A 16988-nucleotide genomic window follows, 5' to 3' on the forward strand; every position below is an offset into this window, starting at 1 on the left:
GGAACAGGAACAGACCAATGTTTCTCTCTCTCTCACTTCTTCTCTCCTCTCAAATCAATAAACATTAAAAAAAGGGGAGGGATCATGAGTTCCAGAACACCTTGAAAGATAAAATATATTAAAACATAAACACGGGCCCTGGCCGGTTGGCTCAGTGGTAGAGCGTTGGCCTGGGGTGCAGGAGTCCCGGGTTCAATTCCCAGCCAGGGCACACAGGAGAAGCGCCCATCTGCTTCTCCACCCCTCCCTCTCTCCTTCCTCTCTTCCCCTCCTGCAGCCAAGGCTCCATTGGAGCAAAGTTGGCCCGGGCGCTGAGGATGGCTCTATGGCAGGGGTCTCAAACTCGCGGCCCATGGGCCGCATGCGGCCCGCCCACCAATTTTGTGCAGCCCGCAGACTAATCAAACTTCGTGGATTAGTCTGTGGGCCAGTCTGCGGGCTGCACAAAATTGGTGGGCGGGCCGCATGCGGCCCGCGAGTTTGAGACCCCTGCTCTATGGCCTCTGCCTCAGGTGCTAGAATGGCTCTGGATGCAACAGAGCAACGCCCCAGATGGGTGGAGCATTGGCCCCTGGTGGGCATGCTGGGTGGATCCTGGTCTGGTGCGTGCGGGAGTCTGTCTGACTGCCTCCTCGTTTCCAACTTCAGAAAAATACAAAAATAAATAAATAAATAAAATAAAATAAAAAATAAACATGAATGAAAATCCAACTCCATTTCACATAAAACAAAGCCAAAAAACAATAAGAAGTTATAAATATAATGAAAGATCAAACTGATAGAATAAGAGCCAAGTATCATTAAAAGGTTCTTACCGGTGCAGTTTGCCACCATAAAATGGCTTAGTATGAAAAGTGATGCTGGCTGAATACCCAGTTTTTGCACAGTTGACACTGACTTTGCCACCCAGCTCTACCCAAGGAACAGTTAAAATTGACCGGGCATATGCACAAGGTAGAGAAAATGTATACTCTTCTCCATGCTCCAACAGGCTAAGGATACCTGAATGTAAAAACATGGAGGTTGTTAATATCTTAATAAGACAGCTATAAAAAAATCCATATTGTGTTTTATCTAGAAAATAAACATAATTCTGCTTAATTTTCATTTAGCTTTAGATGTAACTGGCTTCATTTACAATTGTATTTGACACCAATTCTTGCCAATAGTGAATCCAGGTTACTTCTACTATGATCTTACTATGTCTGTGGGGTTCATGAAACCAGAAACTGTTACAGTGGAAATAGTTCAAGAGTTTCCTCTAATGATCCTAAAAATAAAATAAAACCTTAAGTCAGAGTTAAAACCATGCTATATTGCATCATATTAAGATCTGATCATTACTAAACTAATTAGTACTAATAACTTTTTTCAGCAGTTTGGGAATGATTAATTGTTTAATGTTATAGAGTCTCAGACCTTAATCTAAGATGGTACAATAAAGTGTTCAACATTCTATTTTATCAATATTAAGGAAAAAAAGTAACTTTATGACAAAACAACGGTCATCAAAATTCTGTTGGACAAATTCTCAAATATTTATGGTAAAGTTACAAAAGATAGAAGTGTAATTAAAAAAAAATATTCTAGTGGGGCTTGTTACATATTAGTAATATTGTGATATATTAAAGAGTATTAAAAAACATAAGGGAATTACATTAATGAGTAATCGATCTATTCTAAATAATTAAGAGACTCTAAGGAGAGCTGAGCTCTATAATTAACCTTAGCTTATTATCTAGCTACCATCAAAACAAATACTGAACTGGGTTCCAGTTATCTCTCTCTTAATGAATGTTCATTAAGTATCCTGTTCTTAACATTCACAAATAAGGACAGTTATAATAAATATTTTAATATAATTCATTTTTAGGATAAGCAAATAGACAAACTGAGATTCTATACAGTCTACTTTACAAGTAGCACAAAAGGGTAACAATAAAGAAAGAATTATTGAGCCATTTCATAAGTTACATAGCTTTGGCTATAACATATTTATATTGATATATAATAGGAGACGTCAGAAAACATAGATAACATACATTAGTATACTTCAAGAGTTTAATAACTTGATTAATTCAAAATTGAAAAAGATGTATTTTTATTACTTTTCTAAAAATATATAATTTTATAAACTAGATTTATAATCTTTGATTTCTAAGAATATTTAACATAAGTAGCACACATTACAGAATATAAGATCTGAATTAAGATCTACAGGTAAGACTCATACCATAACACAACTAGTTTCAAATATATGTGATAATACACTAGTAAAGACAAGAGATTTAAAGAATTCTAAAATCTCATTTAGTAATTAAACAGAATTTTCTTCAACTATTAAATAAAAAGCATGGCTAATCAGAGCGAAATGAATTATAGTAAGTCCCATTACATGATTTAATTTACTTCCTGTTGAAGGTGTCAATAACAATTTAATTTGTAAAAGGCAACACATAAACATATAATTAAGACTTAAATAATAAAAAATTAACTATTATATAGTTCTTTCATGATTAATGACTGTTTAAGATATTAATGCCTTTCCTCATTTCTTGAGGTATTTCCTTTCTTGGAGTGTGAGAGTGTAGCATTACCAGATTCCTGCTGTTATATGAGCTGATCAGAGTAGCTGTCCTTGGGGAGAGTGCACCAAAGAATGCGGTTCTACGCCTCCTTCTGCTATGCCTTTCTTAACCTTTATGACCCCAGAAAAACCATCATCTCTTTCAGTTTTTTTTAGTTTATAAAATAAATAGATTTATAAAGAGCTCAGGGCTAATGTTAAAAGCTTACATCTGAAGGTGGTAAACTTCATTTTTAAAATAATAAAATGATATTTAATATTATAAAACTTTTTTTTAGAGATTTTATTTATTCATTTTAGAGAGGGGGAGAGGGAGAGAGAGAGAGATAAGGGGAAAAGGGGCAGGAAGCACCAACACCCAAATGTGCCTTGATTAGGCAAGCCGAGGGTTTTGAACTGGCAACCTCAGTGTTCCAGGTCGACACTTTATCCACTGCACCACCACAGGACAGACATAAAACTTTTGATTACCTAGTTTGAAGCATTATCTGGAAATTGGTAAGACTCATACCATAACAGATGTTAAAAATAGGGAAGAATGAAAAGGGGGATAAAATATTTTCTTCATAACCACAATAACACAATCTGAAAATGTTAGTCACAGGAGTAATTATGTCATGAATACCCTGTTAAGTTTATTCTATGCATGATAGTATTCCTTTAACATTAAAATGGTAGTTTTTTTCCTGCCGTTAAACAGGGTAGGGCAAAAGTAGGTTTACAAGTTGCGAGCACATGAAACACAGTTTATGTTTGTATTAGTATTTATTGTATTATTTTCTTTTTTTAAATGAGAGAAGGAAAGATAGTGAGACAGACTCCTGCATGCGCCCCCACCAGGATCCACCTGGCATCCCCTGTCTGGGGCCGATATTCAAGTCAACTGAGCTATTTTTAGTTCCTAAGGCTGATCCTCCCATGAGCTATCCTCAGCACTCGGGGCTGATGCTTGAACAAACTGATTCATTGGCTGAGGGAGGGGAAGAGGGAGAAAAAGGGGAGAGAAGCAGATGGCCGCTTCTCCCCTGTGGCCTGACTGGGAACTGAACCTGCGACGTCTATATGCCAGGCTGATGCTCAACCCACTGAGCAAACCAGCCAGGGCCTATTATATTATTTTCAATATGAACAACTATAAACCTATTTTTGCCCCACTGTGTATTTTCATGAACTCTGCAATGATTTCCATAAAGGTTTTTGTTGAGGTTTTTGTTGTTGTTGTTAACTGGTAGTTTTATACTCTTGGCCAAAAAAAACATGGCATTTCCTTAAATTATTTTTTATAATCTTTTGCTGAAATAGAATTAAAGTTTTGCAATGTATTTTAAAATGTTCTATGTATATCTCCTTATAAATACAAATATATTTACAAGAAATATAAAAGATACAGATTTACGTCAAGATGTTACTTGAGTACTTTTTATAATAGTAAAAATATATGACATGGAAAAATTACCATTTAGTGCAAAAAAAAGCAGGACAAAAAACTATATGGAGAAAATTACTCCTAATTTTATAAAACTAAAAGTATAAACATACATACACAAACAAAAAAATACAATATATTAGCTAAATTTATCTCTATCTGAATGGATTAAAGATACTTTTATTTTCTCCTTGATACTCTTTTACATTTTCCAAATTTTCTATAGTAAAAATATTTTACACTTAAAATCAGGGAGCCTGACCAGGTGGTGGCGCAGTGGATAGAGCGTCAGACTAGGATGCGGAGGACCCAGGTTCGAGACTCCGAGGTTGCCAGCTTGAGCGCGGGCTCATCTGGCTTGAGCAAGGGGTTACTCGGTCTGCTGAAGGCCTGCGGTCAAGGCACATATGAGAAAGCAATCAATGAACAGCTAAGGTGTCGCAACGAAAAACTGATGATTGCTGCTTTTCATCTCTCTCTGTTCTTGTTTGTCCCTATCTATCCCTCTCTCTGACTCTCTCTTTGTCCCTGTTAAAAAAAAAATCATGTAAAAAAAGAAGTTATATTTTTCCATAGATACAACCCTTCACCTCATCAGCATTCTGAACATACCAGGACTTGGGAAAATAAAAAAGTAGTACACATAACATTTCAAATTTATAATTAATACTTATCTAGCTTCCCAAAATTTAAGATTACAGTTTAATATTAAAAACTGAAGAACAATTTCTCCACTTACCTTCTCCGACCATTGTCACACCTATCGACATGCCTAAGAATTTGCTCTTAGTCCAGACATGCGCATTAACACACATCTTTCTCTCTGCACATTCTGCATAAAATCCTGATACTGGAGGATGATGAGAAACCTGCTCAGCAACAAATCTGACTGTGTAACAGTCTGGTCCCACCTGGCTCAAAGCCTCCTCTGATAGAGGAGCATGATTTGTGACTGCCTGGGTGGAAGAGTTGCTAGTAGCACTGGATGCTCCCTCGCTTTTTGGCATTTTCCAGGAACAGTGAAATGTTTCTCCAATGATTGGATTGTACGGTTTCTTAGCAATGGCTCCCTTACGGCCTTCGTGAAATGAGGTAAGGTAGTACTCAACAAAACGAATCATTCTGTCCTCAGCAGTGGCTCCATTAGTGATAGCTATAAATAGGTCTGGATGAGACATAAAGTCTGCATACATTTCCAGCAGGGAACGCTTCTCTAGGATAAATGTAGGAAGGACCACCTAAAACAATAACAACAATAAAATAAACTGAAGAGAAAAATTTTAATGCAATGTAGATACTATTATTTATCTCTCTATAAACATTTCATTCTAGATGGGTATTAAAAACAAAGTCACAAAAGATAAGTACTTTGGTCTCATTAAAAAAAATAAGCACCATCCATTTTTACATAAATTTTTTAAAAATATATTTTAAAATAGTATGCTTAAAAGGAAACAAAAGCATTCCCAAATGGAGAGAAAACAAGAGAAAAAGAGAGGACCATGACGTGCAATAGCCATGTAATCAGAGTTTCAGAGAGAACAGGAAAAAATATGGAGGGAAAATTACCAATGAAATAATTCAAGGAAATTTCAGAGAACAGAAAAATATGAGTTATACTGAAAAGGCCCACCAACTGCCCAGAGACAATGGATAAAGAGAATCCTATACTGAGATATGTCACTGCTGTCTGGATTGGCTGAATAGCAATCATTTCACCCACAGACATGGTGTGGCCACAATTTACTGCTTCACAGTTGGCTTATAAGCAGGAAGTACTGGGCAGCTCACTTCCTGGTCTACATTCCTGCTGGATGTCCGGATCTGGTCACACCAAATGCTCTAATTCTGTGAGCCTAATATTTCACAGGGCTTTAATTTATAAAAAGCCAGGGACCGTTTAGTTTATGTTCTTCTGGGAGCCTTCTTCTATGAATGGCAATACAGCCCTTTCCTTACACAGCTAAGCTAGTACTAGCTATTCGCCTTTTTCTAAACTAAGTAACATTGTTATAGGGTATATATATAGGTGGTAAAAATATAAAGGAAAGTAGGGCGATGATTAACACAATAGTCAAGTAAGTGGTTGCATCTAGGAAAAAGAGAACTATAACCAGGAGTGGCATTCAGAGAGTTTCCAAGTTCTGATAATGTTCTATAAATGAATCTGAGTTGTAGGTACATGGGTATTCTTTCCATCATTGTTCTTTGAAATGCTTATATGTATTCTATTTAGTCTTCTGTATAATACATTTCATAAAAAAAAAATACAGTGTGTCCGTAAAGTCATGATGCACTTTTGACCGGTCACAGGAAAGCAACAAAAGATGATAGAAATGTGAAATCTGCACCAAATAAAAGGAAAACCCTCCCAGTTTCTGTAGGATGATGTGGCAGCGTGTGCGCATGCGCATATGATGACGTAACACCGTGTATACAGCGGAGCAGCCCACGGACATGCCAGTCAAGATGTGGACGGTACAGAGGAAAGTTCAGTGTGTTCTGTGGCTCACTAAATTCGAATCCATGACCAAAGTGCAACGTGAATATCGGCGCGTTTATAACGAAGCGCCACCACATAGGAATAACATTACTCGGTGGGATAAGCAGTTGAAGGAAACCAGCAGTTTGGTGGAGAAACCCCGTTCTGGTAAGCCATCAGTCAGTGATGAGTCTGTAGAGCAGCGGTTCTCAACCTGTGGGTCACGACCCCGGCGGAGGTCGAAAGACCAAAACACAGGGGTCGCCTAAAGCCATTGGAAAATACATATTTACAGGGGTCGCCTAAAGCCATTGGAAAATACATATTTACAGGGGTCGCCTAAAGCCATTGGAAAATACATATTTACAGGGGTCCCCTAAAGCCATTGGAAAATACATATTTACAGGGGTCGTCTAAAGCCATTGGAAAATACATATGTATTTTCCAATGGCTTTAGGCAACCCGTGTTTTGGTCGTTCAACCCCCACCAGGGTCGCGACCCACAGGTTGAGAACCGCTGCTGTAGAGGCTATACAGGATAGCTACCTAAGGAGCCCTAAAAAATCTGTGCGTGAGTCCACATCGAACTGCACTGAATAGGTATGAAACTGGGAGAGTTTTCCTTTTATTTGGTGCAGATTTCACATTTCTATCGTCTTTCGTTGCTTTTCTGTGACCAGTCAAAAGTGCACTATGACTTTAGGAACACACTGTATATCTGAGAAAAGCAAACTTAGATATAAACTATGTATATATATGATAGATGGAAGGGAATCCCAGAAAGTGAGTTGTCCTGTTAGGATGGTGAAAGTATAGGAGATTTTTTTCCTTTTATTTTCTAAAATTTTCTGTGAGGTGTTTAATTATACTAAATTTGTATTATTTAAAAAGAAACAAAATGAACAGTGGGAAAAATATACATTACTTATTTGCCACATGCAGGCTGTGCACATGGTTACCTTCTTTGTTGCTATAGTCTCAGCACCCAGCACAGTGTCTGGAATATTCACGGGCTTGATAAATATTTGTTGTATCAGTGTTATTATAGATAGGAGATGAACGTGACTGCAGTTTCGTCACCAGGTTCTTTAATGTTGTTCAAAAAACACCATTTAAAAAAAATGTTATGTGAATGTTTGCAATTCGTGATTGCTTAATATTAGTGATTTTATATATACATCTTTTTAATTACAAGGCACAAATGTGGGGCAACTATACTATATACAGTTACCCATGCCAACAGAGTGCTTTACCATCCAGATTACTCTCATATCACATTCTTTTCAAATGTTCTTATGTCTCATAAACTCCAACATTTTACTTACACCTTATAAACCTAAATCTACTAAGGGACAGCAAATACTATAATAACGAAACAAATCACTTACATGACTATTCATTATAACTAATTTTAGAACTAATAATCTTTTCTTTTTTTTTTTTTTTTTTTTTTTTTGTATTTTTCTGAAGCTGGAAACGGGGAGAGACAGTCAGACAGACTCCCGCATGCGCCCGACCGGGATCCACCCGGCACGCCCACCAGGGGGCGATGCTCTGCCCCTCTGGGGCGTTGCTGTGTTGCGACCAGAGCCACTCTAGCGCCTGGGGCAGAGGCCAAGGAGCCATCCCCAGCACCCGGGCCATCTTTGCTCCAATGGAGCCTCGGCTGCGGGAGGGGAAGAGAGAGACAGAGATGAAGGAGAGGGGGAGGGGTGGAGAAGCAGATGGGCGCCTCTCCTGTGTGCCCTGGCCGGGAATCGAACCCGGGACTTCTGCACGCCAGGCCGACGCTCTACCACTGAGCCAACTGGCCAGGGCTTAATAATCTTTTCTGAACCACTAATATTAAAGTATTTCTAGCACAGAAATGATACCCAGTTGAAATAGTAAGGTTAGATGAAAGAGGAAAGGTCATGGTTTTTTTTTTTTTACTATTAACTTTTTTTTAAGAGAATGGGGAAGAGAAAGGAAGGGAGAGAGATGAGAAGCATCAATTCATAGTTGTTATCACTTTAGTTGTTTATTGATTGCTTCTCATATGTGCCTTGACCAGAGAGCTCCAATTGAGCCAGAGAACCCTTGCTCAAGCCAGCGACCAAAATCATGTTGATGATCCCATGCTCAAGCCAGTGGCCCTGCGCTCAAGCTGGTGAACTACAGGCTTTGAAGCTGGGACCTCAGCATCCCAGGTTGACTCTCTACTCACTGCACCACCATTGGGTCAGGAAATGGGTTTCTTTATTATTCCTAAAATGTCTGCTTCATAGTAGGCCATTAATTCAAACCACTCATTTATCTTTTTATTTATTTATTTATTTTTGGCGAGAGTGAGAGAGAAAGAGGAAGAGAGACAGGCAGGAAGGGAGAGAGATGAGAAGCATCAACTCGTACCTGTGTCACTTTAGTTGTTCATTCATTGATTGCTTTTTCATATGTGCCTTAACCAAGGGGTTCCAGCTGAGCCAGTGAGCCCACGCTCAAGCCAGCAACATCAGGTCTTTGAAACTTGGTCCTCAGCATCCTAGGCACTCTATCCACTGCGCCACCACCTGGTCAGGTCATTTATTTATCTTTTTAAGCTTTAATTGGCTTTTATTAAGTGATTCATGAATCGGGCAGCATCCCATATAGCAACCAGAAGTGCACTCCCCAACCCATTTACATTTTTTTTTTTGTGACAGAGACAGAGAGAGAGACAGAGAGAGGTACAGATAGGGAAAAACAGACAGAAAGAGAGAGAGATAAGAAGCATCAATTCTTTGTTGCAGCACCTTAGTTGTTCATTGATTGTTTTCTTGTATGTGCCTTGACCGGGGACTACAGCAGAATGAGTGACCCCTTGCTCAAGCCAGCAACCTTGGGCTCAAGCTGGTGAGCTTTGCTCAAACCAGATGAGCCCGCGCTCAAGCTGGAGACCTCAGGGTTTCGAACCTGGGTCCTCCACATCCCAGTCCGACACTCTAACCATTGCACCATTGCCTGGTCAGGCAATGGAGCCATTTTTTTAATGCCTCAGGCGAGGCCACAGAGCCATCTTCAGCATCCAAGGCTGACTCATTCGAACCAATAGAGTCATAACTGTGAGAGGGAAAAGAGAGAGAAAGAGAGAGAAGAGGGAGGGGTGGAGAGCAGATGGTTGCTTCTCCTATGTGCCCCGACTGTGAATCGAATCTGGGACATTCACATGCCGAGCTGACGTTCTACCACTAAGCTAACTGGCCTGGGCCAGAAGACTATAGGTCTTTCTTTAGAATAATATGTTGGCATTTTTTGAAACTAAGAAATTAATTTTTTAATGAAAATAAGAAATGTTGATCAAGAGACTAAGAAACCAAATCATAAATAATAAAAAGCCCTAATGACATTAATGATTGATTACAAATGTAGCAGGTATAACCGTGACCCAATGATCTCCACAGACAATCCTATTACTTACTCTTGTTAAGTCCATGCCCAGCTTGAGCTGTGACAAGAGATGTAGGATAACACTGCGCTGGTCTTCCACAGCTCCCAGGTCATCCTCTTTGTTGTCACAAGTATCCTCTACCTCGTCATCTGCATTTATTTCTTCAGGCTCCTTGATGCAAAACAAAAGTCTATTGTAACAAATGTTTATTAATATTCATTAAGAAAAAAGTACAAATAGCAGACCTGAAGACATTTATATTGGGCCTAAATGAATCTGAGAATAGGTAATAATCTTTCTAAAAATGTATATCACTTGCTCATGGAATAGATTTCTTTCAAGGAACCCATTATCACTGACATTGAATTTTTTTAGGTTTTGCCATCTATCACACATAAAATCATATATTTTGTAAACGTAGGATTTTTCAAAAAGACTGAAAATTGTCAGTTGTGAATCTTAGGCTTTGTAGGCTCTGACCACCTGCTTGGGAATACCAACCACTACTACCTATAATTTAATTTCAGGATATTTTGAGACTTAAATATTTGTCCTATTTTTAAGCTAAAACTATAAAAGTAAATTTTAAAGTGTAAATATTAAATTGAACTACTGTAATCTATATGTACTCATTCATTCTTGGAGTTGTTGGAAAGAAACTGGGGTTGAAGAAAACTGTTGGTGCAGGTATGGAAACCCTATAGTTCTTCATGCCATCTTAATGCCACAAAAAGTTCTTTGCACAGCTCTCCAATCAGTCAATCAGTCAGTCAGTCAAACAACCCCTTAGATAACTTAAAACATTTACTTTCATCTCAATAAGGTCTTAGCTTTAAATAACTGGTTAAGAGACTTAATTTCTTACTTATTTCTATTTAACAACAAATAATAGTTTCAAATCCCAAGATTTTATAGCACCTTATCAGCTGTCACTCTCCATGTTTACCTGGGGGTAGTGTCCCACCTCTGACACGGTACCTCTTCTTACTACCTCTGTGCAAGACAGCTTCACAGAAGTTGGTACTGTCTTAGATTTTAAGTTATGAGGATTTTAAACAGGAAATCATTGTTCTTTTTAAAAATGTCTCTGCCTTTGATTTTTTCTTCCCATAATCAAATCCTATCAAGCCAAACTGTTCTGGGTAGCTAAAATAAAGAAAACCAATTATAACTAGGCACAAAATCAAGAACTTAATGTTCTCTCAAAATACTCACTACAAAATAGAGAACACAGTGACGGAGTCAAAGGGTAATAAATTTCTGCCACTGTGCGTTTTTCTCCTTTTCCCTCTTCCCTCCCACCAAGGATATCTGTATCAGCTCAAATTCTGATAAATCAAATAATGGTCTAGTTCATTTCCTTGTGTTAAGACCAAAAGACAACGGTTGTTTGTACAAATCAGAATTACTTCTGTTTTTATGACCTTGATGAGAAATTCCAAGGCTTTTGCACTTTCCCCTTTCAGTGGCTAGTCTGTCAGGAAGTATTTCCTGTTATCTAGTCTAAATCAGTTGCACAATACAGTTTAAGTATACTTGTGAATGTTGACTCATAAAATGGGGAAAAGTTGACCACCCCCTCTGTACATATGGATACCAAATAAAATAACTATTCATTTGAGAACTGTTGTGGGGGACACACCTAACAGGCCTTGCTTGATTAATGTGTTCTAAGCCCCTGACTAGGTACCACTGCACTGAGACCATTACCTAGATTACTAATGCAAATATAACCTTATTGGTACTATACAAGCCAAAGTTTACTTTGCAGTTTCTCTGAATGAAAATCATATTAAAGAAATAAAACAATCTGGTAGAAAAGCTGCTGAAAAGAACACAGTTTTTCCTGTATTTATAAAAATAGTCAAATCACTTAACAGAAAAGAAATTTTATTAACAAATACTGATTCTAAAACCTGGTGTGAATAAAAAAATTTGGAAGTTCTCTTCTCTGTTTTTTGTTTTTTTTTTTAAGATTTTATTTTTATTTATTTTAGAGAGGGGAGAGAGACAAAGAGAGAGAGAGAAGGGAGAAGGAGCAGGAAGCATCAACTCCTGTATGTGCCTTGACCAAGCAAGCCCGGGGTTGTGAACCAGAAACCTCAGCATTCCAGGTTGACGCTTTATTCACTGTGCCACCACAAGCCAGGTGGAAGTTCTCCTTCCTTTTTAAAAAGCCTTTTCTTACAGGTCATCACGGCTTTTTTTTTTTTTTTTTTTACAGAGACAGAGAGAGTCAGAGAGAGGGATAGATAGGGACAGACAGACAGGAACAGAGAGAGATGAGAAGCATCAATCATTAGTTTTTCCTTGTGACACCTTAGTTGTTCATTGATTGCTTTCTCATATGTGCCTTGACCGCGGGCCTTCAGCAGACCGAGTAACCCCTTTGCTCGAGCCAGCAACCTTGGGTCCAAGCTGGTGAGCTTTGCTCAAACCAGATGAGCCCTCACTCAAGCTGGCAACCTCGGGATCTCGAACCTGGGGGTCTTCTGCATCCCAGTTTGACGCTCTATCCACTGTGCCACCGCCTGGTCAGGCTCATCATGGCTTTCTTTCTTTCTTTTTTTTTTTCCCCTGTATCTTTCCAAAGCTGGAAACAGGGAGGCAGTCACCCGACCGGGATCCACCCAGCACGCCCACCAGGGGGCGACACTGCCCATCCGGGGCATCGCTCTGTCACGACCAGAGCCACTCTAGCGCCTGGGGCAGAGGCCAAGGAACCATCCCCAGCGCCCAGGCCATCTTTTGCTCCAATGGAACCTCGGCTGCAGGAGGGGAAGAGAGAGACAGAGAGGAAGGAGGGGGGCAGGGGTGGAGAAGCAGATGGGCGCCTCCCCTGTGTGCCCTGGCCGGGAATCGAACCCGGGACTTCCGCACGCCAGGCTGACACTCTACCACTGAGCCAACCGGCCAGGGCCTCATCATGGCTTTCTTAAAGAAAATGTTAAAAAAAAAAAAAAAGCCCTACCAAAATTTAAATAAACATATGCAAATATATAACATTCCTACAAACTCAACATGGTTATCAATTACAGAAGAATAAGAGCTGTTGAGTTTCTAGAAATTCAATTCGGAGATTGCCCGGCAAAGGGAAACCCCTATTTTTTGTGCTGATTTCTGAATTGAGCGCGAGAGAACCATGGGCTTTATTCTAACCTCAGCGGGATTTATTTCCTCTATCACCTGACAGTAAAATCTCTACTACTATAATATATATGTGTCTCCACCTTGCATCAACACTCATATTTCAAAGAGTTATATATGAAAACTTTTGAAATTCAGGTCTATTCTGATATGCTTCAATAAAGTTTAATGTCTTGTAATGCTTTTTTAAAAAATGTGCTTATTTTTTCTACTTACATTATGTGATATACTTGGTCTACTCAACATTTCAAAAAAAATTAGAAACATAGCAATCCTCTCCTTCCCACCTCTGTTCCCCATCTCCAACATATGCCTCTACCCTGACCTCCAACACACTTTGTATTCTCATTTGGAAGAATAAAGATGAACTAGAGCCTGACCAGGCGGTGGTGCAGTGGATAGAACATCAGACTGGGACGCAGAGGACCGAGGTTTGAAACCCTGAGGTCGCTGGCTTGAGCGTGGGATCATAGACATGACCCCATGGTCGCTGGCTTGAAACCCAAGGTCGCTGGCTTGTGCAAGGGGTCACTTGCTCTGCTGGAGCCCCAAGGACAAGGCACATATGAGAAAGCAATCAATGAACAACTAAGGTGCTGCCACGAAGAATTGATGCTTCTCATCTCTCTCCCTTCCTGTCTGTCTGTCCCTCTCTCTCACTTGCAAATTACATCTCTAGTACTACTCTCTCTCCAAAGCTTTAGTTTCATTATTTTCAATTGCTTTTTATATACATTTACAATCATTTATCCTCTTCTCACATAAAATCTAACTATGTTCATAAACCAAACCAACTCTCAAAAAGTTTTTTCTTCCTAATTTTCCTAGCTTTATGACTGCCAGGCACAATTTTATCTAGTTATTTAGGCTTTTGATCCCACCCTGTGTCCAGTCAATCGCAAATTCAACTGATCTTTCATTTGAAATGCATTATTACCTATTCATGTATCTTCATTTCTACTTCTATAGCCTCTAATCACACTTTAATTCCAAGTCATATATACCAGTCTTCTTAAACATGTCTCATCCCTCCCCATGCTCATGACCTTATTATCTACCACATTAAGACTAAATTTTTCTGCATGACTTTTATGTTCCCTTGGGGGTAGTTTACACTGTATTCTATGGAGCAATGCTCCAGAGATTATAATTCTACATAGAATACAGCATGAATGGTCATTGGATTTATAAAATCTAACCTTGGAATAATTTTCCATAAACCAGGTGCTCTACTAAATTTATTTTATCTTCATAACAATCTAATATGGTGTTATTTTCCCTGCTTTACAGATGAGCTAAGATTAGTTAATTAATTGGCCCATATGTTAGTAAATAACAAGATGTGGATTGAAAACCATCAGGCAAGCATTTTCCACAGTAAGTATACATGCCATAGTAGCCCTGCTTATGTGTAGCCTGCTTATGGGGACACAGTAGCTCCCATCTTGAGATTCCTTCACTACTCTTCTCTTCAATCTGGGCTCCTTTCAAAGCCCAATTCCAATTTCTCTTTAAAGCATTTCTTATATACTCTATTCAGTACATCTTACTTTGAATGCCCATATCCCAAAAGTCTAAACAATGTCACTTAAGAAGAAAAAAATACTGCTTCACATTTTTTTAAGAGAGAGAGACAGGCAGACAGACAGAGAGACAGAAAGACAGGAAGGGAAAGAGATGAAAAGCATAAATTCATAGTTGTGGCACCTTAGTTGTTCATAAATTCATAGTTGTGGCACCTTAGCCAGCAACCTTGGGTTCAAGCCAGCGACCTTGGGGCTCAAGCGAGCGACCATGGGGTCATGTCTATGATGTCATGCTCAAGTCAGGGACCCCACACTCAAGCTGGATGAGCCTGCACTCGAGCTGGAGACCTCAGTTTTCCTAGCCTGGGTCCTCTGCGTCCAGGTCAACGTCTATCCACTGTGCCAATGTCTGTCAGGCAAAATACTGTTTCATATTATCACCTCAATTTTTCAGCGCAGATGTGTTATGATTTTAAGTAAATTCTAAGTCTCTTCAATGAAAGAACTATCTCCTATTTTTGTGTCTCCTCTAATTTTTAATATTGGATTTGTCATATACCAGGTAGTTTAAGAAATACTTACTAATTCATTGACTCCACAAATGACCTAGTCAAAAACTATAAAAAAAGCATTATAATACGTCTTTGCCTTTCCCCACTGCCTACTCTGCCACCATTGCCTATTTCAGTAAGTCAAGGCCCTTGCCAGTTTTAGAAGGTCCTGTATCATATATTTCTTTTAAAAAGTAATTTGCTAATACACAAATAACCATAAACTGTGCATTGCTCTTAATTGAGTAATTCCACTTAGAAATATAACCTACAGATAGAATCCAAATAAAGGGGAGAAAAAAACAGTAGACAAAATACAGTAATATAGTGCTTCTAAAATAACCAAAAATAAACGACTGAGATATTCAGTAGAAAAGCCTTGGCCTGATCTGTGGTGGTGCAGTGGGTAAAAGCGTTGACCTGGAAATGCTGAGGTTGCCGGTTCGAAACCCTGGGCTTGCCTGGTCAAGGCACACATGGGAGTTGATGCTTCCAGCTCCTCCCCCCGTCTCTCTCTCCTCTCTCTCTCTCTCTCTCTCTCTCTCTCTGTTTCTCTCTCCCTCTCTTTCTCTCCTCTCTAAAATGAATAAAAAAAAATAAAAAAAAACACGTTTAAAAAAAAAAAAAAAAAAAGGAAAGCCTTTCAGTTTAAAAGTATTGAATATATGGATTTCAACCTTTAAAACTTGAATTACATAGGCCAGAATAACATAGAAAAGTACTTATGAGAAATATCAAGTAACAAGAGGATAAAATAAAACTATATCTGTAATTGCTAATCACAAAAATAACAAATGTGAACTCAAAAGGCAATATATATATATATATACACATATATATATGTATGATTTGCTACAGTGGTGGAACTGTAAATTCAATAAAACATTCTTTAGCTTTTGAGAAATGTAGAATAGCTAATACTTTATAAAAAATACTAAACCCTAAGACTGTGTACTATTTAAGCAGAATAACATTTTAAAATTTTGGTTTGGTAAAGTGCTTACTACAAAAAGCTAACAATAAACTTTTAAAGCTGTAAACATAATATTAAACATCTAGCAAATAATGTTAAATTCAGAATTGTAAGAGATACATATGCAAATAATCTTATATTAGATGAGTTATTTTCTCGAAAAAAAAAAAACACAAATGTGCAATTTCCATTTTTAAATAAATTTTTATCAAGCAAAAATAAACCAAAACTGAAAGGGGCACATAATTTAACCTGGAAAACACAATATGTATAAGTTTCATACAACAGACTTCTCCCAAAGTCAATGCCTTTAGAGTCTGCAAGGATGCTGCTCTGGTGTTAGGTTGACTTGCTTGCCTTGACAATGAAAAGAAAACTAACTCTTTTCAGTGGTTCCTAATTTTCATACCAAAACCACATTTTCACATTACCTTACCCTTGCCAATAATCCAGATTCCGCAACACATTGTTCTTCTGAGGCCACCACTGGCTTAGTCTGATCAGTTGCAAAAGGCTGGTCAGCTCCATTTTTATAGTGGTTTGATAAAGGTATCTTTGGTTCTAACCACTCAATTGTCGTTCCTGATGAAGCAAGAGAAAACTTTTGCTGAAACTTGCTCATAATCTGGAAAGTTCAGCAGATGTGGATTTTATAAAATAGTTTTGTTTTGAGCCTACAAGACTAAAAGCAATTCAACCTGTTACAAGACTCTGCAAGACAGCCATGTGTATCTCATTAGCATGTGCACCATGATTGGGTGTTTCACAAAAGAGCAACTCGCAACTTGAAATCAGATATCACCATTAAAAGAATCAACCCTGAATAGAACTGAATTCACTTCCTGGGGAAATCTGTGAATCATAAGGCATATTCCCATCCTAACAGTTGA

General features: G+C 38.5%; 1 protein-coding gene across 2 annotated transcripts in view; it reads right to left on the reverse strand.

Moving 5' to 3' along the window:
• The window catches only part of OSBPL11 (oxysterol binding protein like 11), a 95216-nt gene that overhangs the window by 23670 nt on the left and 54558 nt on the right, over positions 1 to 16988 (reverse strand). For both annotated transcript variants that reach the window (XM_066346974.1, XM_066346975.1), the window contains 4 exons: positions 16535 to 16680; positions 9932 to 10072; positions 4753 to 5251; positions 816 to 1002 (listed from right to left, as the gene is read on the reverse strand). In XM_066346974.1, the coding sequence (XP_066203071.1) occupies positions 816 to 1002; positions 4753 to 5251; positions 9932 to 10072; positions 16535 to 16680 (973 nt within the window). The remainder of the gene's footprint in view (positions 1 to 815; positions 1003 to 4752; positions 5252 to 9931; positions 10073 to 16534; positions 16681 to 16988) is intronic.

The sequence above is a fragment of the Saccopteryx leptura genome, chromosome 8 (assembly GCF_036850995.1).
Source record: "Saccopteryx leptura isolate mSacLep1 chromosome 8, mSacLep1_pri_phased_curated, whole genome shotgun sequence".
Taxonomy (NCBI): domain Eukaryota; kingdom Metazoa; phylum Chordata; class Mammalia; order Chiroptera; family Emballonuridae; genus Saccopteryx; species Saccopteryx leptura.